Source organism: Musca autumnalis, unplaced genomic scaffold (genome assembly GCF_047663935.1).
Source record: "Musca autumnalis isolate F117 unplaced genomic scaffold, ASM4766393v1 scaffold_2, whole genome shotgun sequence".
Taxonomy (NCBI): domain Eukaryota; kingdom Metazoa; phylum Arthropoda; class Insecta; order Diptera; family Muscidae; genus Musca; species Musca autumnalis.
The window spans coordinates 194,929,343-194,954,271 of NW_027411755.1; the positions used below are offsets into that span (position 1 = coordinate 194,929,343).

Below are 24,929 nucleotides of genomic sequence, written 5' to 3' on the forward strand. Positions count from 1 at the left end.
GAGAGTCAGTCAAAGTCTAAAGTTTGTTAAATGATTGGTTTCTTTTGCAAAGACGTGACTCATCATAAGAAAGGATAATTGCAGTTGTGGTCTTATTTCATCTATAAGCAACATCCCCAACCGCACACACATACACACACACCCTTAAGAATTGACTGGTAATTGTTTGTTCGTTTGCTTGGTTAACAAAATGAAGTGCCAAGAAGAAAAAAACTAAACTACCTACCTCAGGGTCCAAAGATGCGTCGTTTGCAAAGCTCACAGCCTTATTTGTCCTTTTTTCGACCCCTCTCCCTTAAGAGGATCCTATTGGGATTAAGTTATTGCAACATATAATAAATTAAATTATTCAATTATTCTATTCTATTATGTTTCTGTATGGAAACAATTTGCTGAATTATGTTTTTCTAGAGAAAAAAGTTGGCTGAATTAGGGGTTTCTATCGAAAATGTTAGCTGAATTAAGTTTTTGTGCAAAAGGAAGTTTGCTGAATTGGGGTTTTCTATTAAAAATGTTAGCTGAATTTAGTTTTTCTTATAGCTGAATTAAGGTTTTCTACCAAAAAACGTTAGCTGAATTAAGTTATATTTATAAACACCGAAAAAAAGTTTGTTTAATTGAGGTTTCATAACGAAAATATTAGCTGAATTGAAAGTGTTAGCTGAATTTAGTTTTTTCATTTAGCTGAATTAAGGTTTTCTACCAAAAGAAAAACGACAATATTAGCTGAATTAAGTTTTTCTATAAACTATGTTTGCTGTATTTGGTTTTTCTATTGAAAATATTAGCTGAATAAATTTTTACTGTTATGGAAGTTAGCTGAATTCAGTTTTTCTACTGAAAAAGTTAGCTGAATGAAGTTAATATTTATAAAAATAGAAATCAAAGTTTGCTGAATTGTAATTTTCTATAGAAAATGTTAGCTGAATTTAGTGTAGTCTGTAAAACAAGTTTGCTGAATTCAATTATTCAAAAAAGTTGGCTGAATTAGGGGTTTCTATCGAAAATATTAGCTGAATTAAGTTTTGTGTAAAGAAAGTTTGCTGGATTAGGGTTTTCTATTAAAAGTGTTAACTGAATTTATTTTTTCTTTTAGCTGAATTAAGGTTCTACACAAAAAACGTTAGCTGAATTAATTTTGTAATTATAAAAATCGACAAAAAAGTTTGCTTAATTGGGGTTTCATATCGAAAATATTAGCTGAATTGAAAGTGTTTGCTGAATTTAGTCTCTCCTTTGGCTGAATTAAGGTTTTCTACCAAAAAACACGTTAGCTGAATTAAGTTTTATTTATAAAAAGTTCCTCAATTTGGTTTTCATATCGAAAATATTAGCTGAATTGAGTTTTTCTGTAAACTATGTTTGCTGAATTTGGTTTTTCTATTGAAAATAGTAGCTGAATTAAGTTTTTCTATTATGGAAGTTAGCTGAAGTCAGTTTTTCTACAGAAAAAGTTAGCTGAATTAAGTTAGTAGTTATAAAAATCGAAAAACAAATCAAAATAAAAAATCGAACTTAAGTTTCTATTTATAAAAATCGAAAAAAGTTTGTTTAATTGGGGTTTCATAACGAAAATATTAGCTGAATTAAGTTTTTCTGTTAACTATGTTTGCTGAATTTGCTTTTTTCTATTGAAATTATTAGCTGAATTAGGTTTTTCTGTTATGGAAGTTAACTGAATTCAGTTTTTCCACAGAAAAAGTTAGCTGAATTAAGTTAGTAGTTATAAAAATCGAAATAAAAGTTTGCTGAATTGTGATTCTCTATCGAAAATTTAGCTGAATTAATATTTTGCGGTAAAACAAGTTTGCTAAAATGGGATATGCTACAGAAAATATTAATTGAGTTTAATTTTTCTATGAACAAAGTTTGCTGAATTGAGTATTTCCATAAATTATCTCCTGAATTAGAATTTTCAGTGGAAAAACGTTAGCTGAATTAGGGTTTTTTTAGATTTTTTTACTTCTTCATGCTAAAGTACACTGAAATAGGTTCTTTCTTTATTCTAGAGGATATTCAGTACACATAAGACCTCGTAAATAATTCCCTCCCACTAGCTAGTAGCCACTTCCAAAAGTCTCTTTTATAGATTGAAGAAGACCCTTCAAAGGACTCTTCTATAGAAAAAAACCCCTTGAAATAGCCTTTCTGTAGATAGAAGTCCCTTATAGGGACACTTCTATAAAAAGAGGCCCTTTCAAGGGGTTATTCTTTAGACAGACAACCCTCAAAGGGTTCTTCTATAAATAGAAGTCCCTTGAGAAGGCTCTTCTATAAATAGAAGTCGCTTCAAAGGACTCTTATATAAGGTATCCTATATACATAAGCCCCTTGAAAGGGTTCTTCTATTAGTAGAATCCTCTTCAAAGCACTTTTCTATAAGTAGAAAACCCTTCAAAGGACTCTGCTATAAATAGAAGCCCACATAACGGGGTAGTCTATAAATAGAATCGTCTTCAAATGGTTCTTCAATAGCTAGAAGCCACTTCAAAGGATTCTTCTAAGTATAGAAGTCACTTCAAAGAAATCTTCTATATATAGAGGCCCTTTCAAAGGGTTCTTCTATAAACAGACACCCTCAAAGGGTTCTTCTATAAATAGAAGGGATATTATATAAATAGAAGTTCCTTCAAAGGGCTCTTATATAGATAGTAGCTCGCCAAAAGATCTCCAAGAGACATAAGCCCCTTGAAAGGGTTCTTCTTTAGGTAGAAGCCCCATCAAAGGGATCTTCTATAAACAGAAGCCCTTTGACAGGACTCTTCTATAGACAGACACCCTTCAAAGGGGCCTTCAATAGCTAGAATCCCCCTCAAAGCACTTTTCTATAAGTAGAAAATAGAAAACCCTTCAAAGGGCTCTTCTATAAATAGAAGCCTACACAACGGAGTAGTCTATAAATAGAAGCGTCTTCAAATGGTTCTTCAATAGCTAGAAGCCCCTTCAAAGGGCTCTTCTATAAACAGAAGCCCCCTTAAAGGGTTTTTCTGTATATAGAAGCCCCTTCAAATGAATCTGCTGCATATAGAACCCCTTTCAAAGGGTTCTTCTATAGACAGACACCACTCAAAGGGCTCTTCTATACATAGAAGTCCATTCAAAGGGGTATTCTATATACAGAAGCCCCTCCAAGAGGCTCTTCTATAAATATAAGCTACTTCAAGGGGATCTTCAACAGACCGAAGCCCATTCAAAGGACTCTTCTATAGACTTTGTTCTATTGACAGAACCCGCCTCAAAGGGATCTGGTATAGATGGAAGCCCTTGGAGGGTGTTCTCTCTAGGTGGAAGAGTCCTCAGGGGGATATGCTATAGTGGATACATATAAGTCCGTTCATAAGACTATTTTATAGCCAGAAGCACCCTATTTTCTTTTCAGGTTTTCTACCTAGTGAATATCTTAAGTTGTTGTACAAGAGAAGAACTCTTCAGAGTTCTTCTTGAGATTGTTCTATTCATAGATTTTCTGTGGATATTTTAATCACAGAAGAGTTCGGGTCCTCTTTCTATAGAAGTTGAATATATTCTATCAATAGAAGTCCTAATGACCATCATCTGTCCGCAGATACCTAGACAGTCAATTCATAGGTTCTACTGTCCCCTTGAGGTTCTCCTATCCAGATAGCACCTCTGAGAATTCCTCTGAAATATTTTCTATTCTTAGAGGTATTTAAGATTTTTATTTTATCCCTAGAAGAAGAAGGTTCAGGATGAAAGAAGAAGTTTTCTATGGAAGAAAACTTCAAAAGCTTTCATCCTGACCCTTTTTTTAAGGTCTTCTATATATTCAAGACTTCTTTAGGGACTGCTACCATCAGACACATATTGGGGATCTTATATCTAGCATTTGTTTGATGTTAGTTGTTAAGAGTAGTTGGTTTCAGGCTGATGCATAAATGCCATTATCACCACCAACATACATACATATTACTCGTATACACCCTACACCCATACTCCAGACCATACATATATTAAAATTCTCCAAAAGCTGCTCTTCCCTGGCTGGACACAAATTTATCTTCATCATGTCATTGTCATTGTTTCTGTTGCTGTTGCAGTTGACAGTGTGGCAGAGGTCGGTCCCTCACTTATTACAACGTTATGTCATTTAGTTGCCAGTTAATATATATTTACACATTTGCACTAATACATATACATACATATGTACACGTTTATGTGTATGACTATGCAGTTTAATGTCCATATACATATGTATGTATAAGAATATCCTTTCAAATCCTTTCCTTAGCGGTTCCAACCATTGAACATCTCTTTTCATTCATTAGTATTTTAGCATGAATTGGATATGTATGTATGTGTGCGTGTGAGTTGGTGTCTGTGATGCAATGCAATACAATGACTCTCATCAACTTTCATGGGACCTCTGGTGATGATGTCCTTGTTATTTGGACATTACTCGGGAGGATTTAAGCATTTTACAAGGGTATTTGCTGTACGAAGAACGTATAATGGCTTTGATGTCCGTCCCCTCTCCCGCAATCAACGGGACAGTTATTGCACAACTTATTGCATTTCATTCGTAAATTTGGTTTTGCACATTTTTCGGGTTTCGTTTAATTAATTTAAGTTGATTTAGGGTTACGTTCTCTTTTTTTTTTGCTTTGTTTTTAGGGATTATTAAATGTAGCTGAGGTTAACTGCAATTTAACTTTGGGTATTAAATGTGCACATACATTTAATAAAAACATTTAATTAATGTGGGTACGAAGGAGAGAGAGTTGAGGTCAACTTGCAGTTCATGTACGTTTGAAAACTGTTGATGCTATGCTATGTAAGAATGAAAGGATATCGTTTTTTTACTGCTTCAGATTTTATGGATAACTGGACAAAGGTGGGCCATTCGAAAGTGTTTGCATCTTGAAAGTTTTATTTTATTGACCTTTGAAAAGCTTTCACCAAAAGAACAGGCCCTTGAGAGAAGCTTCAATTTATAGAAAATTCCTTTTAAGGGACTTTTTGTCTATAGACTAGTCTCTTGAACGGACATTGATCTATAGAAAAGCCCTTTAAAGGGGCTTTTATCTATAGGGGAGCCATTTGAAGGGTCTTCTATTTATTAAAGACTCCTTTTAGCGCCTTCTATCTTCAAAGAGTCCTTTGAAGTAGCTTCAACTTAGAGAAGAGTCCTTTGAAGGGTATTCCGTCTAAAGAAGAGTAGTTTGAAGGGTCTTCTATCTACAAAAAAAGCCCACTGAAGGATTTTTGTCTAAAGAAAGGCCTATTGAAGGGTCTTCTGTTCACAGAAGAGAGACCCTTTGAAGGGTATTTCGTCTACAGAAGAGCAGTTTGAAGGGTCTTCTATCTACAAAAAAACCCACTAAAGGGTCTTCCGTCTACAGAAAGACCTTTTAAAGGGCCTTGTGTCTACAGAAAAGCCATTTGAAGGTTCTTATATGTGCAGAAGAGCCCTTTGAACGGGTTTCTGTCTACAGAAGAGCCCTTTTAAGGGTCTTCTATCTACAGAAAAGCCCACTGAAGGGTCTTGTATCTACAGAAAAGCCCACTGAAGGGTCTTTTGTCTACAGAAATACTTTCTCAAGGGCCTTGTATCTACAGAAAAGCCCTTTAAAGGGTATTTTGTCTACAGAAAGACTTTTTAAAGGGCCTTGTATCTACAAAAAAGCCCTTTGAAGGGTCTGATGTCTGCATATAGGCCATTTGAAGGCTCTTCCGTCTACAAAAGATCAGTTTGAAGGGTCTTCTATCTACAGAAGAGCCCCTTAAAGGGTCTTTTGTCTACAGAAAAGCGCCTTGAAGGGTCTTCGGTCTACAGAAAAGCCCTTTGAACAATCTTCTGTCTACAGTAAGGCCTTTTAAAGGGTCTTCCGTCTACAGAAAAGCAGTTTGAAGGATCTTATATCTACAGAAGAGCCCTTTGAAGGGTCTTCTATATACAGAAGAGCCCTTTGAAGGGTCTTTTGTCTACAGAAAAGCCCTTTGAAGAGCCTTCTGTCTAAAGTAAGGCCTTTTAAAGGGTCTTCTATCTACGGAAGAGCCCTTTGTAGGGTCTTTTGTCTACATAAGAGCCCTTTGAAGGGTCTTTTGTCTACAGAAAAGCCCTTTGAAGGATCTTCTGTCTACAGAAAAGCCCTTTGAAGAGTCTTCTGCCTAAAGTAAGGTCTTTTAAAGGGTCTTCCGTCTACAGAAGATCAGTTTGAAGGGTCTTCTATCTACAGAAGGGCCATTTGAAGGGTCTTTTGTCCACAGAAGAACCCTTTGCAGGGTCTTTTGTCTACAGAAGAGCCCTTTGAAGAGTCTTTTGTCTACAGAAAAGCCCTTTGAAGGGTCTTCTGTCTACAGAAAAGCCCTTTGAAGAGTCTTCTGTCTAAAGTAAGGTCTTTTAAAGGGTCTTCCGTCTACAGAAGATCAGTTTGAAGGATCTTCTATCTACGGAAGAGCCCTTTGTAGGGTCTTTTGTCTACATAAGAGCCCTTTGAAGGGTCTTTTGTCTACAGAAAAGCCCTTTGAAGGGTCTTCTGTCTACAGAAAAGCCCTTTGAAGAGTCTTCTGTCTAAAGTAAGGTCTTTTAAAGGGTCTTCCGTCTACAGAAGATCAGTTTGAAGGGTCTTCTATCTACAGAAGGGTCATTTGAAGGGTCTTTTGTCCACAGAAGAACCCTTTGCAGGGTCTTTTGTCTACAGAAGAGCCCTTTGAAGAGTCTTTTGTCTACAGAAAAGCCCTTTGAAGGGTCTTCTGTCTAAAGTAAGGTCTTTTAAAGGGTCTTCCGTCTACAGAAGATCAGTTTGAAGGGTCTTCTATCTACAGAAGGGCCATTTGAAGGGTCTTTTGTCCACAGAAGAACCCTTTGCAGGGTCTTTTGTCTACAGAAGAGCCCTTTGAAGAGTCTTTTGTCTACAGAAAAGCCCTTTGAAGGGTCTTCTGTCTACAGAAAAGCCCTTTGAGGAGTCTTCTGTCTACAGTAAGGGCTTTTGAAGGGTCTTCCGTCTACAGGAGAGCAGTTTGAAGGGTCTTCTATCTACAGAAGAGCCCTTTGAAGGGTCTTTGGTCTAGAGAAAAACCCTTTGAAAGGTCTTCTGTCTACAGTAAGGCCTTTTAAAGGGTCTTCTGTCTACAGTAAGACCTTTTAATTGGTCTTCCGTCTACATAAGTGCAGTTTGAAGGGTCTTCTGTCTGCAGAAGAGCCCTTTGAAGGTTCTTCTATCTTCAGAAAAGCAGTTTCAAGAGTTTTCTATCTACAGAAAAGCCCTATTGAAGGGTATTCCGTCTACAGAAGAGCAGTTTGAAGGGTCTTCTATCTACAGAAAAGCACTTTGAGGGTCTTCTGTCTACAGAAAGGCCTTTTGAAGGGTCTTCTGTCTAAAGAAGATCGCTTTGAAGGGTCTTCTGTCCAGAGAATAGCTCTTTGAAGTGTGTTCTGTCTACAGAAGAGTCCTTTGAGCGGGCTTCTATATATAAGAGCTTTTAAGGGAGCTTCTATCTATAGAAGAACCCTTTGAGGAGTCTTCTATCTATAGAAGAGCCCTTTGAAGTGGCTTCTATCTATAGAAGAGTCCTTTGAAGGGTGTTCTTTCTACAGAATAGCCCTTCAGAGAGTCTTCTGTCTACAAAAGAGCCCTTTGAAGGGATTTCTATCTACAGAAGAACCCTTTGTAGGGTCTTATGTCTACAGAAAAACCCTTTGAAAGATCTTCAATCTAAGGAAGAGACTTTTAAAGGATGTTTTGTCTACAGAAGAGTCCTTTGTCTGTCTAAAGAAGAACCCTTTGAGCTGCTTCTACCTATAGGAGGGTACTTTGATGGGTCTTCTTTCTTTAGAAGACCCCTTTGAAGGGATTTCTATCTTTCGAAGAACCCTTTAGAGGGGTTTATATCTACGGAAATGCCCAAAAAATGGGATTTCTACTGTAGAATAGCCCTTTAATAAGACTTCCATTTATAGAACAGGCCTTTAAAGGGGCTTCTAGCTATATAAGAGTCCTTTAAGGAGCATTTTATTTATTGAGCTACCTTTTAAAGCACTTATACCTCACGAAGAGACCTTTGAGGGGTCTTCTATCTAGAACCCTCTTTAGGGACTTTTATATATTGAAACGCCCTTTGACGGGGTTTCTATCCATAGCTCTCCCTATAGGAGATCCCTTTAAGGAGGCTTCTACCTATAGAAGAGGGACTTCTATCTATAGAGGGCCCTTTAAGGGATATTCTCTCTACAAAAGATCCTTTTACCTGCATCTAACGAAGAGCCCATTAAGGGAGCTTCAATCTATAGAAGAGCCCTTTGGAAAGACTTCTATCTATAGACAGCCTTTAAGGGAGCCCTTTGAGGTGGCTTTTATCTATAGAAGATCCCCTTGAATGGGCTTCTATCTATAGTAGAGCCCTTAGAGGGGGAATCTGTCCATAAAAAAATCCCTTTAAAGGGGTTTATGTCTGTAAAAGGAATCTTTGAAGGAACTTCTGTCTATAGAAGGGCCATTTGAAGGGACTTCTATTCTACCCTTTGAAGGAACTTTTGTCTATATAATGGCCCTTTAAATAGTTGTCCCCTACCCTTTAAAGGGACTTCTACCGATAGAAGAGCCATTTAAAGGGACTTCGATCTATAGAAAAGTCCCCTATGAAGAGACTTCCGCTCTTTAAATGGGGCTTCTATATAAAGAAGCCTATTTGAAGGGGATTCTGTCTGTAGAAGACCCCTATGGAGTGGCTTCTGTCTATAGAAAAGGCCTTTCTAACTATAGTAAACCCTTTTCAAGGGCCTTTGAAGTGACTTCTATCTACAGAAGGACCTTTTGAAGGGACTTTTATCTATAGAAGACCCATTTGAGTGGACCTTTTATCTATAGAAGTTCCCTATGAGGGGCTTCTATTCATAGGAAAGCTCTCCGAAGGAACTTTTCTCTATAGACGAGCCTTTTGAGGGGCTTCTATCTATAGAAGATCCCTTTGAGGGGGATTTTATCTATAGAACAGCCCTTTGAAAGAGCTTATTTCTATAGAAAAGCCCTTTGCAGAGGCTTCTATCTATAAAAGAGTCCTTTAAAGGGGTTTCTATTTATAAGTGACTTTTGGGAGGTCTTCTTTTTATAGAAGAACGCTTTGTAGTGTCTTCTATCTACAGAAGAACACTTTGAGGGTGCTTCTAGCTTTAGAACCACCCTTTAAGGAGACCTCTATCTATAGAAGAGCCCTTTAAAGGGTCTTCTATCTATATAAGAATCCTTTAAAGGGACTTCTGTCTACCAAGGAAACCTTTTTGGGTTTCTATCTTTAAACAGCCCATTGAAAGGGCTCCAATATATAGAGAAGAGCCCTTTTAAGGGGCTTTTATTTATCGAAGAGGCCTTTGAAAGGGATTATATATATAGGGGACCCCTTAGAATGGGGCTCCTATCTCTATTTGAGCCCTTTAAAGAGACTTCTATCTATATAAGAGCCCTTTGAAGAGGCTTCTCTCGATTTCTGGACTTTCTCTCCTTTTGTGGACTTAAACAGAAGCCTTTGAGTGTGCCATTCCATCTATACAAGGACGCTTTAAATTGTCTTCTATCTATAAAAAATCCAGATGATGCAGCTCCTAACTATGTATGAGCCCTTTGAGGTGGCTTCAAACTATAGCAGAGTCATTTGAGTGAGTTTCTATCTATAGAAGATCACTTTGAGGTGCATAATTATACTTTTATTAAACGTTTTGTTTGTTTTCTATAATTAGTGAGCTTATTAAACCTCTATGGTCTTAAAATCTCTCAACTTAAAACCAAATAATACAAATACCAAAATCGGATTTTGGTTCTAAAATCTACATGTATGCTAATTAACAGTGTTTCGGTGAAAAGTGTTTAAATTTAAGCCTCTGCTTTATACATATAAACACACAATGTTTGGGTTTGTGCATATGTATGCATGTAGGTGCTGTCCTATGTGAATGTACGAATGCACATAGAATACCAGCAGAACCTAGATACATATGCATATTTCATTTATATATAAATACAGGTATTTATATAGCTTTTATGGGCATGCATTTTTACTTCTGCCCGGATTTTTTGCTGTTTTTTTTTTATTCAGCCAGGCCTGCTGTTCCATTTTACTGCAGAAAATATTCATTTAATATTTTGTGCAGAGCACATACACTTACTTACAAATATATCCCACATATACATGCATGTATCAGCATACATATGTACAAACATATATATATATATACATATGTATGTGTATTGTTTATTTACTAGCCATTATCCCATATAACATCCTTACTCTCTTTGGTCCGGTCCAGTCAAGTTTTTCCCACTCTCATGCTCTTCTTTTGGCTTAAATAACAGCATTTCCATGTCATAAAGCAACAAATGTTATGTTGTGTTTTGATTATTCCTACAGAGAGTTTCCATCGCCATCCCACCACCCGCAACTACCATCCCCCATTCTCCTCCACCTTACACCCCCAAAAATGGAACACAGCTTATGTATTGCGTAGTTATGTATATGGAGTTTTGTTATTGTATTACCTCATATTATCATTCCTGGGCAAAAGAACAGGCTCTCCGGTTTCATCTCCTGCACACACACATACGGCCGAAACAATTTTAGCTGAATTGATTTTTTGCATTTAAATTACTGGGCAAAAAAGGAGGCAACTATCTTCTCCCCGGGCTGCTGCTGCTGCTGCAGGTTGTTGTTGATGATAATGATGATGAAATTCAGCTCAACGAAAAGGAATTGCAGTAATACTGGCAGAGAATTATAGTTCCAGCAGCAGCGGCAGCAGTAAACTTTAGAAGAATTTATTATATGTATGTATTTGTGTTTGTGTATGTACTGTATACACTTGGATAGCGCCTGCGCTTTGGAAATGTTTATATTTTACTGTTGTTGTGTTCAATTTAACCAAAACCATCGTATACTACATTTACAAAACATACACACATACATACATACATCCTATTATTTCTATGCATTTTTTTATATCCAGAATCTTTAAAGGATATGAACCACAAAAGTAATTTAAAGACCTGAGGAACTATTTCCATAAATTTCAAGTAATTTAAGGCTAGGATAATCAAGTAGGAGTTGATTTTGAAATACAAAATTTAAATTAAACTCAATTTTTTTGGTTTCAAATCCTTTGGGAGGGGCTATCTATAGAAGAGAAATAGTTTATGTCCATGCAAGAGCCCTTATAAAGGGCTTATTTTCACAGAACAACCCCCTGGAAAAGGCTTTTAGTTATAGAAGATCCCTTTATCTCTGTAGACGAATCCTAGAAGAAACCTTTGAAAGGGCTTTAAGATATAAAAGGCCCTTTATAGGAACTCTTTCTATAGAAAATATCTTAGCAATGACTCTATCAGTTGAATCGTGGCTAGCAAGGTTTTTATTTGTAGCCGTTGATCCCTCTGAAAGAGCTTTCCTTTGCAGTCGTTCCCTTTGAAACTGATCCGATGTCAGAAGAGCGTTTTGGAAAAGCGTTTATTTAAGAAGTCACTTGATCTGTCTATCTATAGTAGAGCCCACTGATTGGACTTATACATGTAGGCGACTAAGCCATTTAAAAGATCTTATACATAAAAGCCCTTTGCATCTATAGATGAGCCGTTTACAGAGCGCTTCTATATATAGATGAGCCCTTGGAGGAGGCTGATATCTATAGAAGAGCCCTTTGAGAGGGCTTCTGTCTGCAGAAGAGCCTTTTGAGGGCACTACTATCTATAGAAGAACCCTTTGAGGGCGCTTTTATCTATAGAAGAACCCTTTGAGGGGGCTAATATCTATAGAAGAGGCCTTTGAAGGGGCTTCTATCTACAGAAGATACCTTTGAATGGGCTTTAATCTATAGAAGAGCCCTTTGAGGGGGCTTCTATCTATAGAAACTCCTTTGAGGGGGCTTCTATCAATAGCAGAACCTTTTGAAGGGGCTTCTATCTATATAAGACCACATTGAGGGGGCGTCTATCTGTAGAAGAGCCCTTTGAAGAGGCTTCTATCTATAGAAGAGCCTTTTGAATAAACTTATATCAAAAGAGAAGCCCTATAAAGGTGCTTCTATATATTGAAAAAGTCCTTTGAAGGAGCTTCTGTCTATGGAAGAGTCCTTTGAAGGAGCTTCTGTCTACAGAAGAGTCCTTTGAAAGAGTTTCTGTCTATAGAAGAGCCCTTTGAAGGGCTTGTATCTATAAAAGAGCACATTTAGGGGGCTTCTATCTATAGAAGAGCACCATGAGGGGGCTGTTATTTATAGAAGAGACCTTTGAATGGGCGTCTATCTATAGAAGAACTCTGTAAAAGAGCTCCTATCTGTACAATAGCCCATAAGGGCTTTTGTGTCTATAAAAGAGACCTTTCAGAGAATTTCTCTCTTTAGAAGAAATTCTATATATAGAAGTTCCCTTTGAATGGTATTCTATCTATAGAAAAGTCCTATGGGGGAGCACCCTTTCCTTTTGTAACCTTTCCTTTGAAAAGGGCAGCTTCCGAAGCAGCTTCCTTACTTTTGTAAAGAGTCCGAAAAAGCCCCCTTGAATAGGTTCCGAAGATGCACTCTTTCCATAGGATAAGGTCCGAAGAAACATCCTTGCATTTTGAAGGGGTGCGAAAAAGCACATTTGTCTTTAGAATGAGTCCGAAGAAGCAACCTTGGCTTTGGAAAGAGTCCGAAGAAGGACCCTTGACTTTTGAGAGGGTCGGAAGAAGCACCCTTGCATTTTGAAGGGGTCCGAAAAAGCACCCATACCTTTGGAGAGAGTCCGAAGAAGCACCTTGCCTTTGGAAAGGGGTCGGAGGACCACCCTTTCCTTTTTCCTTTAGAAGGGATTCTAAGATGCGCCTTTAAAAAGGGTCCGTTAAAGCACCCCTCGCCTTTCGAAAGGGTCCGTAGGAGCACCATTTCCTTTGGAAGGGGTCCGACGAAGCAACCTTTCCTCTGGAAAGGTTCCGTCGGCTTTAGAAAGGATCTGAAGGAGAATCTTTCCATTAGAAATGTTCCGAAAAAGCACCCATACCTTTGGAGAGTGTCAGAAAAAGCTCCTTGCCTTTGGAAAGGGGCCGGAGGACCACCCTTTCCTTTAGAACAGGTCCGGAGATGCGCCATTTCCTTTAGAAGGGATTCTAAGATGCACCCTCGCCTTTAAATAGGTCCGTTAAAGCACCCCTCGCCTTTGGAAAGGGTCCGAAGGAGCACCCGTTCCTTTAGAATGCGTCCTAAGATGCACCCTTTCCTTTAGAAGGTGTGCTAATATGCATCCTTTCTTTGGGAAGGGGTCCGAAGAAGCACCCTTTCCTCTGGAAGTGTTCCGAAAAATCATCCTTACCTTTGGAAAGGGTCCGAAGGAGCATCTTTCCTTTAGAAGACGTCCGAAGATGCACCCTTTCCTTTGGTAAGGGTCTGAAGAAGCACCCTTGCCTTTGAAAACGATCCGAAGCAGCTTCCTTACCTTTGTAAATAGTCCGAAAAATTACCCCTTCCTTTGAATAGGATCAGAAGATGAACTCTTTCCATTGGATGAGGTCCGAAGAAACATCCTTGCCTTTCAAAATCACATTTGTCTTTGGAACGATTCCAAAGAAGCAACCTTGCCTTTAGAAAGATTCCGAAAAAGGATACTTGACTTTTAAGAGGGTCCGAAGATGCACACTTGCCTTTTGAAGGTGTCCGAAGATGCACATTTTCCTTTAGAAAGGGTCCGAAAAAGCACCCATACCTTTGGAAAGGCACCTCCGAAAAAGCACTTGCCTTTGGAAAGGGGCCGAAGGACCACCCTTTTCTAGAAGGGGTCCAAAGGTGCACCATTTCCTTTAGTAGGGATTCTAAGATGCACCCTCGCCTTTAAAAAGGGTCCGAAAAAGAACCCATACCTTTGGAAAAGCACCTTGCCTTTAGAAAGGTGGCGGAGGACCACCCTTTCCTTTAGAAGGGGTGCGAAGATTCACCAGTTCCTTTAGAAGGGATTCTAAGATGCACCCGGTGCCGGAGGACCACCCTTTCCTTTAGAAGAGGTCCGAAGATTCACCATTTCCTTTAGAAGGGATTCTAAGATGCACTCTCGCCTTTAAAAAGGGTCCGTTAAACCCCTCACCTTTGGACAGGGTCCGAAGGAGCACCCTTTCCTTTGGAAGGGGTCCAAAGAAGCACCCTTACCTTTGGAAAATGTCTTAAGAAGCAGCCTTATCTTTGTAAAGGGTCTGAAGGAGCACTTTTTCACTTGGAAAGGGCCCGAAGAAGTATCATTGCCTTTGGAAAGGTTTCGAAAATCCCATTTTCCCTTGGAAAGGGTGCGAAGAAGCAACCTTGCCGTTGGAAAGAGTCCGAAAAAGGACCCCTGACTTTTAAGAGGATCCGAAGTAGCACCTTTGCCTTTTGAAGGGGTCCGAAGATGCACCTTTTCCCTTAGAAAGTGTGCGAAAAAGCACTTTGCCTTTGGAATGCGACCGAAGGACCATCCTTTCCTTTAGAAAGGGGTCCAAAGATGCACCCTCGCCTTTACAAGGGTCCGAAAAAACACACACACAAGGAGCAACCTTTCCTTTAGAATGGGTCCAAAGAAGCATCATTTCTTTCAGAAGGGATCCGAGGAAACATCCTTTCTTTGCAAAGTGTCCGAAGCAGCATCCTTTCTTTGGAAAGTGTCCGAAGCAGCATCCTAACCTTTGTAAAGGGTCCGAAAAAGTACCCTTTGCTTTGGAAAATGTCTTAAGAAGCAGCCTTACCTTTGTAAGGGATCCGAAAAAGCACTTTTAACCTTGGAAAGGGTCCGAAGAAGCATCCTTGCCTTTGTAAGGGGTCCGAAGAAACACTCTTTACCTTGAAAAGGGTCCGAAGAAGCATCCATGCCTTGGAAACGGTAAAAAATACACATTTGCCTTTGAAAAGTGTCCGAAGAAGCACACATTCCTTTGGAAAAGGTTCTAAGAAGCATGCTTGTCTTTACAAATGGTCCCAAGAAGCACTCTTTCCATTGAAAAGGGTCCGAAGAAACAACTTTGACTTTTGAAAGGGTCCGAGAAAGCATCCTTTCCTCTGAAGAGAGCTCTAGGGTGACACCACTCGGCATAGGTAAAATGAATGGTTTGACTTTTCTCTTGTTAGAGAACAGAGCCAGCTCTGTCTTTGATGGTTTCACGCCAAGACCATTGTTGTGTGTCTATCTCCACAGTTTGACTAGAGTTCCTTGAATAAGCTCTGATAGAATCTGTGGGAACTTTTCGCTAATTGTGATGACTATGTCGTCATTTGTGCATTTATCGATTATTATGGTTGACTTTGTCCACAAGAAGTCAAATAATCCGAGCATTTTTATTCTACATTTGAAGATAAATTTATATAATTTGCCTAATTTCAGTTGCCGGGGCTAACTTTTAGCTTACAGACTGTTCCCTTTGTCTTTAGTACAGACACAACTGCATGTCAACTAATTGCATTCTCATCTCATAACTCTTTACATTTGCATTGAGTACTCCTAATGCCGTGCTAAATATAAGGTTGGCAACTCCATTATTCACTATTTCGTTTCTTTGGCATTTCATTGCCTCTTGAATGTATGTGAGCGAAAGATTCTCTGTTTTTAAATGCATTGCAGTCCGTTGTCTTTTTTTTTAAATCCAGCTACCTGATTCGCTTTTTTGTTGTTGTTATGTTTTTATCCATTTCTCTTAACAACCTTTTCAGGGATATTTTTTCGATAAAATGCGCTGCAGCAAACTCACAAACGTTTGTATTTGTATTTTAGGGCCTGGGAAGAAGAAACATGTTTTCACATCTATCTATTGACGAAGAGCAGTATTACGCTTGTTGTTGTTGCTGCTGCTCAACTCAGGTAACAAACGATGAGTCCATGTCCATGAATGATACCAAACGACGACAACAACGGCAGAGGATAACACACAAGGCCAGAGGACACAAAACTTGTTTGCTTTTGGTTTGTTGTTGGTAGAGTCTTGTGTTTGGGACATTATTTATTGGTGAATTGTTGTTGTTGTTGCTTTTTGGTATTCATTTTCGGGGTTTTCTGGTAGTGTTGTTTTATTTCGTTGTTTGGTTAGATATAATAATCCTCCTAATACCTGTGAGAAAGAAAGAGAGGGAGAAGCTAGCTAGCCTGCTGTATCACTTAAGCAGTAGCAGTCAATAATATAGTATTTCAAATAATAAAGAAAAATATTGTTTTTTTTTTTGTTTGGTAAATTGTTTTTGTATTTATTCCCTGTTCTCTAGAATTCACAACAATATTCGTTGATCCTCTAGTATTACTTAACTCTGTGCCCCGAAAACGTTATCTATCTGTCTATTTTCCTTTTATATCCATTTGAATAGATTTGTTATGCTCTGTATTTGCCAACCTTAGAGAGAGAAGATCATAAAAACTGCCTAGAAATTTTTGATGTATTTGGTGCTTACCATTTGCCATTTGTTGTTGGTGGTGGTACGAATGATGTTTCTCTAAAATTTTATGCCATTTTACGATTTTGAGGTTTAAACAAGCAATTAATCATTGAAATTGTTTTTATTTTTCTTCTACTTCACAAGATTAAGTAACAATTTCCAAAGCAAAGAGTGCTTCTTTGCATACTTTGCAAAGGAAAGGGTTCTTCTTCAGACACTTTCCAAAAGCAAACTTGCTTTTTTGGACCCTTTCTAAAGGCAGGAATGCTTATTTGAACACTTCCCAAAGCAAAGAGTGCTTCTTTGGACACTTTCCAAAGGAAAGTCTGATTCTTCGGACCCTTTTCTTTCGGACGCTTTCTAAAGTAAAGAGCGCATCTTCGAACCCTTTCCAAACAAAAGAGTAGTTCTTCGGATCCTTTCCAAAGCAAAGAGTGCTTCTTTGGACACTTTCCAAAGGAAAGTGGTCTTCTTCGGACTCTTTCCATAGCAAAGAGTGCTTCTTATGACCCATTCCAAAGTAGAGTGCTTCTTCGGATCCCTTCCAAAGTAATAAGTGCTTCTTCGCATCCTTTCCAAAGCAAAGAGGGCTTCTTTGGACACTTTCCAAAGGAAAGCGTTCATCTTCAGACCCCTTCCAAAAGCAAACGTGCTTTTTCGGAACCTTTCCAAAGGCAGGAATGCTTCTTTGGACACTTTCCAAAGCAAAGAGTGCTTCTAAGGACCCGTTCCAATGGAAAGTGTGCTTCTTCGGACCCTTTCCAAATCAATGATTGCTTCTTCGGACGCTTTCTAAAGTAAAGAGTGCTTCTTCGGACCCTTTCCAAAAAAAAGAGTACTTTTTCGGATCCTTTCCTTGCTTCTTTGGACACTTTCCAAAGAAAAGGGTTCTTCTTCAGACCCCTTCCAAAAGCAAGCGTGCTTTTTCGGACCCTTTCTAAGGCAGGGATGCTTCTTCGGACCCCTTCCAAAGCAAAGAGTGCTTCTTCAGACCCTTTCAAAAGCAAAGATTGCTTCTTCGGACCCTTTCCAAAGTAAAGAGTGCTTCTTCGTATCCTTTCCAAAACAAAAAGGGCTTCTTTAGACACTTTCCAAAGGAAAGGATTCTTCTTCGGACCCCTTTCCAAAAGCAAACGTGCATTTTCGGACCCTTTCCAAAGGCAGGGATGTTTTTTCGGACCCTTACCAAAGCAAAGAGTGCTTCTAAGACCCGTTCCAAAGGAAAGTGTGCTTCTTTGGACCCTTTCCAAAGCAAGGATTGCTTCTTCGGACGCTTTCTAAAGTAAAGTTTGTATCTTCGAACCCTTTCCAATGAAAAGAATGCTACTTCGCACCCTTTCCAAAGCAAATTGTGCTTCTTTGGACACTTTCCAAAGGAAAGGATTCTTCTTCAGACCCCTTCCAAAAGCAAACGTGCTTTTTTGGACCCTTTCCAAGGCAGGGATGCTTCTTCGGACCTTTTCCAAGCAAAGAGTGCTTCTTTGGACACTTTCCAAAGGAAAGGGTGCTTTTTTCGGACCCGTTCCAAAAGCAGGGATGCTTTTTCAGGTTGCATCTTCGGACCACTTCAATAGGTCAGGGTGCATCTTCGGACCGCTTCAAAAGTCAAGGGTGCTTTTTCGGACCCTTTCCAAAGGCAAGATTGTTTCTTCGGACCACATGCAAAGGAAAGGGTTCTTCTTCGGACCCCTTCCAAGGGAAAGGATGCTTCTTCGGACCCCTTCTAAAGGAAAGATGCTCCTTCTGACGCTTTCCAAAGACAAGGAGAGGTAGAAGTAGGACACTGCTGGGGAACTTCCAACAACCTGGCGGAAGTTCTGCTTTGAACCCCTACTTTCAAATATTTGGTGGGTTATGAATTATTAGTTATGTTCCCCGGATTTTTTTTTTTTTTAATTTGATGAATGTGAGTGATGAATTCCCATAGGCAGGCGCCCAATTTTTCAGTTTTAAAAAAATGAAAAAACGGAAGGAATACCGGCTGTTGTTAAAATATTCCGTTTGGACCTGTTCATACGACTGGCGCCCAACGTTTTCAAATTGAGTAGGTGTGGAAGTACAGAGAGTTAAAAGTTAAACAGACCCATACATATCGGTCAAATTGCGGAACATTCAGTTCAAATCTGCAAAGCATTGTAGTATAATATCTGAATGTTGTGTTCTCAGAACCTTGTTCAATTTTTTTTTTCTTTTTGTACTGTGCTTACGAATGTCACCAAATTTTACCAATTGTTCGACAAAGGAGAGATATACATATATTTTGGCTAATGGAAACAGTGGTAGTCATGTTCCGGAGAGTCTTGTTCAATTTTGAATTCCTATCTCGAAACAGTGCATTCGAATGACGCCCAACTTTCAAGAGAGGTAGAAGTTAAACAGACCTAATGATCTTTCAATTCCCTTCATAAATATCAAACTATGGAAGCTTTCAATTCTTTTCTCTGAATATTGTGAACGACTGGAACCCAGCAATTCCATTAATGGAAGAAAGCTGGGAGGCATGTGTTGGCTAGTGGGAGTCTTCATTGTCATGTTCCTTAGAAGCTTGTTTAATTTTGGAACTTCTATCTCTGAACTATACTTACAAAATAAATGTCCCCCAACGGTTCCAATGCATGACTTGATGGCCACGTTCCGGAGAATCTTCTTCAATTATGAATTCCTAAATCCAATATGTACGTACGAATGGCGCCCAACGTTTCCAATTGTGAGGAAAGGTGGAAAAAATGATTTAGCTAATGACAGTTTGATGGTTATGTTCCATTTCGGTTCTGAGAACAATATTCAATTTTGAATTACTATCTCTAAACTTTGCTTACTAATGGCGCCCAATGATTCCATTTGTTGGGAGAAAGGTGTGAGACATGTGTTGGATAATTCGAGACTTGATTGTCATGTTCCTTGAAAACATTGTTTAATTTTGAGTTCCCAACTGTGAGCTCTTCGTACAAATGGCGCCTAACGTCTCCAATTTCGGGGAAAGTTGGGAAGAGTGATTTAGGCAATGCAAGTTTGATGGCCACGTTCCCAAGAATCTTCCATAATTTTAGTTGCCTAACTGTGCGTACAAATGGCGCCCAACGTTTTAATTGCAATAGAATTGCGGAGAATTGGATGTTACACGAAGAAAGGCGAAACTCCCTAAAGGCCGCGGCATATACGGCGCGTTGAGCGTCGCGTTACAACAACCACATGAAAAATTCAAGAACAAACTTGACATCACTTACACATGTTTCATGTGATTGTTTTTAACGCGTGACGCGACTCACAACGGACCGTATGTACCGGGGCCATAAGAAGGGCGAAACTCCTATACCGATTTCTGGAAAGTACATTCGAATGGCGGCCAATAATTCAATGACTCCAAAATACACGTTGTCTTAAATATTATTTTGTGCGGATATATTTCAGAAATTAACTACTCGAAAGACTGGCGCCCAACGTTTTAAATTGTTCGTTGAGGACGTGTTCTTTTGACTTGACTTTGGCCCACTAGACCAAGAAAGACTTGTTGGAAGCAAAATGTTCAAAACTTAGACTTAAAAATGTCCTGCGTTCGTTCCTGCTGTGGGAAACCGTCTTGTGTTGAATTTAATTTTTTTCTATAACTACCATCGCGTGTCGCCACAACTTTTCATTAATATGTCTTCTTTTTTCCTCCTGGTTATGGCACAATTAACTGTATTTATTCTCTGAAATTCCATAACATGTTTGTTTTTTCTCTAAACGTTTTTTTTTTTTTTTTTTTTTGAAAATCGTTGTTTCCATTTCAATGAAAGAAACGCGTGTTATTCTCGTCGTAACATAAAACGCGCCCCTACTACCACCACGAAAATTGCTAAAAACAATACCTACTACATCGACATGTGATATTGATGGAATAACGTACCATGGCAAACAGCTGCTGGCTGCCCGTGTACATTCTGCACGAAAAGAAAAGAAGAAAAAATTCATACATTTACTTAATTATTATCCCTGTGTAACATTCGCTTGCTCTAGCTGGCTGGAAAATAGCGAACAAAACATTAACATTTTTCAAAGAGGAGGGTTGTTTTTTGCTTCTTTCAGAATTTTGTTTTGAAATGGATAGTAGATGGAATGAATGGTGGTGGGTTGAGAGAATAAAAGTAATGTTTTTTTAAATAAAAACCTTATAAAAGAAACGATTTTACTGCTCCATATGAGAATACATGCATTACATTCAATTTTTTTATATAAAAATTTTATTATATATCAAAAAATAATCATTTTTAAATAAGTAAAATAAATCAGTGGTTCAGTGAGTTGACATTACTGGTAATCTGGCAATACAACACGTACGCACTATAGAATGTGAGTAAACAACAATGAAACTCACCTCACTCTCAATTGATATCAGGGAGAGAGAGAGAGAAAGAAAGAAATAAAAAACAGAGATTAGTCAATGCTATTAAATTGTGTTTTAGATATTAAAACATTGTTTAATTAAAGCAGGATTAATATTGAAAAAAACTAAATATTTTTAAATATATTAAATAATAGGAATAGAGATTAACATTACTATAGGAAAGAAAAAAGCAACCAACATAACATATGACTCTCTCTGATACAATTAGGGCGAGAGGGAGAGCAACATAAAACAGAGATGACACTATTTGGAGTTGTACCTTAAAGAGTACGTTAATACAAAGATCAATATAATAAAGTGAATAAAATTATGTTATTAATTATTATGCAAAAATAAGTAATAAATATTAAAAAATAAAAACAAAGAACAAATTTTAATAACCTATCTTTTAATACATACAATGTACGCCATTCCATAAAGCGGTACAAAAATATGTACCATTTCTCACCATACTCTCTTCCCTGATGGCCAACAACAAGAAGTTGGGAAACAATCATCCCTCAAATTTACCAAAAAATTTCTAGCGTGGCCTTCGGATGCATTTTTTTCTCTTTCCGTAGTATTTTGCATTTAATGCGCAGCTTGTTTACATCGTAAACTGAAACACGGTCTCACAAAAAATACAACAAGAAGAAAAACAATAAAGAACGGAGAAGAAAAAAAATCAAAGATCAGTGTTAACGAAATTAAATACAACAACAAAATATTGGTGTTAAACGAAAAAGTAAAAATCGAAATATAGCCAAGCTATGATAACAAAAAATATTTATACAAAGAAAATAATACTTACAACAAAAAAGTGCTAACGAAATAATTTTGGCTCCGTCAAGCAGTACCACCATTGGAGGAGTGAAATAAATGTAAAAAAAGAAAATTTAGTCATAATTATTTATTAATAAATCAACAACAAAAGCAATATTTAACCAAACGACTCACCGTGGGATAGAGTCAAATATTGCTCAACTAGAAACAACACAAATATTTAGCCATACGGTTGGATAGTGGTTAAATATTTCCTATTTATTTATTTTTTGTGTATCTACATAAAATAAAACAACGAAATACCATAATTTATTAAAATTCTTAATATACAAAACAAATACTACCATTACTGTCAACAACAATACCCTAAAATACAACTATGTGGCTGGATGACTGGATTAACACACAGCAACCCTAACTAAATGTCAAGAAAGCAAAGCAATTGCCGCTCTCTTTCACATTCAGTTGTCATCGTCGTTTTCTGTGTCCATGGTTGGGCGGCTTGTTTATTTTATTAATGTAAACCAAATAAAAAGTCAGAAAAACAGCAAGCTAAATGTAAAAAGAATCGTTTTTAAATAAATTATGCAAAGGTAAAGTGTCGATAATGTTATTTTGTTTATAATTATTAATAATTTTATGTTTTATTTCGAAACGAATTTGTGTGGCAAAAGAAAACAACATGGTGCGTTAAAGTACATTTTTGTGGCGCAAAGCAAGCAAAGAGAAGAAAGAAAAAATGAAAGAATGAAGAAATTAAGCAAAACAGTGTTATCAATGTGTTGTGTTGACAAAAATAAAGCGTTTTTTCTGAGTGTGTGGTTGAAAAAGCGCCATAAATTAATGAATGGAATAATATGATTTAAAACGATGGTATAAATATAACAAAAATTAAAAATTTATTTTTTTAGAAAAATACAAATGATAAAAAAATAAATTCAATAATATTAAAAATAACAAAACTATGCATAAATTATACCGATTGAAAATATTTCAAAAAATATAATAATTTAATATACCCACAAATTAAAAAAGCAAGAAAAATGCAAAATTAATTTATCTGATAAATAAAGAAATAAATTGTTTTTATAATTAAAAAAGTGAGTTGACCCTAAAAATACATGAAAATTAATAATATAAAATCATATTGTAAAAATTATATTTTTTACTTCAAAGTGAATTCGATTTTTCTCTGCAATTATTATAAATGTGTATTTACGTTTACTTTAAAAATCATTAATTGGATATACGCAAAATTTAACCGATACAGATAAACAACACTTTAAACGAGGAAGAATTTAATATAACGAATCTGTAAACGTATATGTCACCGCATTAAACGTCGTTCACATTAGAACATTTTGCCGTTTAACCATATTCATGAGGATTTACTTGGATTATACACAATGGAATTACATGTGAAATCCAGCGCATTTATTAAATCCGGTTATATATGTAAACGTACTATTATAGTACAGTGTTACCCTAAATATTGAAATTTTTAAAGATATGGGCAAATATAGAATAGTGATATATAAAATGTGAATATCATAAGTCCGAAAATCATCGATAAACCGGGATCTTTTCGTCAACATGTAAAAAAGAAGTTTTGATTATTACTCATTAACACAAAATTATTATATACGATAAAACCATGAATAATATGAAAAAATTATAAAAAATAGTTGGGTTCTAAAAATATCCAATAACCAATAAATTTCATAAACATATATTTTAATATTCAAATAAAAATTGTAAATTGTAAAAATTGTAATAGAAAACGTAATATTGTGCAAAAAATTAAAAAATAGAAAAGTAAAATACTTTCTTTTAAAGTAAAATAATCAAAAATTATACATATCGTGTTATTATCGTGTTTTACATAAATTTGTATAAAAAGTGAACTTAATATTTTGTGAAACTATACCAATTTACCTACGCATACTGGATATACAATCAATTTTTTAATAATACATTTATTACCGTCAAAACAAACATGAACGGCTTTAAGCATTTACCTTCATTTTGGCTATTTATATCTTTTATAACGGAATAACTAATTATGCTTAAACATTCAGAGCTAATGACAAAATTTAAGATATTTTACCTAAATCTTTTTAAATGGCTACTAATTCTGCAGAACAAATAAAAAAATAAATAATTATGAAGAAACAACAATTTATAAATATGTTAACCTACATTTTTACTCAATATATGCCGTAACATCAACCGTGTCGTTTTATATACAACATACTGACGTTTTTCTTCATTTTCGGCGAAGTTTTATACATAACATTGATGGCAACACTTTCCAAGTTCTCCACCAAACAACGATGCTGACAATATAAATATCAAATTTTTTTAGACAAATAGCATTTTATTCTGTAGTTACATATTAAATTAATTGTTAACAATTTTCATTTAATATTCTTAAAAACATCGTGTTATGTTTCTTTTTAAATTCAACGGAATTGGATTGGATAGCTGCTTTCTTCATTTCGACGTTTTTTTATATTTAAAATTGATGGCAACACTTTCCAAACTCTCAACCATGGTACAATAATACAGGTAGCATTATCATGCCAGCTGATGGTAACATAATGTGTCAACTGCATTGAATTGATGTCAAATTTTGACACCCTATGTTACCAACAATTGCCGATGCGGCTACCTGTGTATTTGTACCATGCTCTCAACCAAGCAACGCTACTGTCAAAATACACAGCCGATTTTTTTACCCAAACGCCATTTTATTCAGTATTTAATTTATTTGTTGAACAAATTAATTATAAACATTTTTAAATTAATATTCTTTTTGAAGAAAATACCGAGCTTTGCTCTCCTTTTAAATGTAACTGCATTACCTGATTTATTTTCTTTATTTCGTCGTTTTTTATATTTTGTATTAATGGCAACACTTTCAATGCTGTCAGTTAGCATAGCTGTCAAAATTGCTGCTATTTCAACCCAATGTCATTTTGTTTATGTTTTATTCTTTAATTCTTTATTTAATCAAACATTTTAATAGAAATTCCGTTAATAATGTAATAAACAACTAATTTACAACAAATTTCGGCAATAAAAACACATATTCCTCCTTCTCTCTTTTTAAAATACAGGTCTACAGAAGACGTATCACCACCGAACTTTTCAGAACGGAACAGTGGCTATTATGAACGTAGTAATTCTCGTCTAGTTACTGACACCGATTCCTATTTAAGACGTTCCAATAGCAATAATACAATTAGTAATTATCAAAGCAGTAGCAGCAGTAGTAATTCAACATCCAATTTAGACAGCAACAACAGCAGCAGAAGTCGTACAAGAGATAGAGTTTATAGAAATGGTCCTTATGCGACAAGTGGTGGTTTGTCATCATCGAGTTCGTCTGCAGCAACAACTATTTTGAGTGAAAGGTAAGAA

The 24,929-nt window shown here is 36.7% G+C and overlaps 1 protein-coding gene across 7 annotated transcripts in view; it reads left to right on the forward strand.

Moving 5' to 3' along the window:
- spen (spen family transcriptional repressor split ends) overlaps positions 1-24,929 on the forward strand; it is a 344,925-nt gene that overhangs the window by 293,907 nt on the left and 26,089 nt on the right. For 5 of the 7 annotated variants that reach the window (XM_073970444.1, XM_073970442.1, XM_073970447.1 and 2 more), the window contains one exon: positions 24,626-24,922. In XM_073970444.1, the coding sequence (XP_073826545.1) occupies positions 24,626-24,922 (297 nt within the window). Of the gene's footprint in view, positions 1-21,585; positions 21,605-21,979; positions 22,100-24,625; positions 24,923-24,929 lie in introns of those variants that run through there. The other 2 variants (XM_073970446.1, XM_073970443.1) reach the window with 2 other exon arrangements.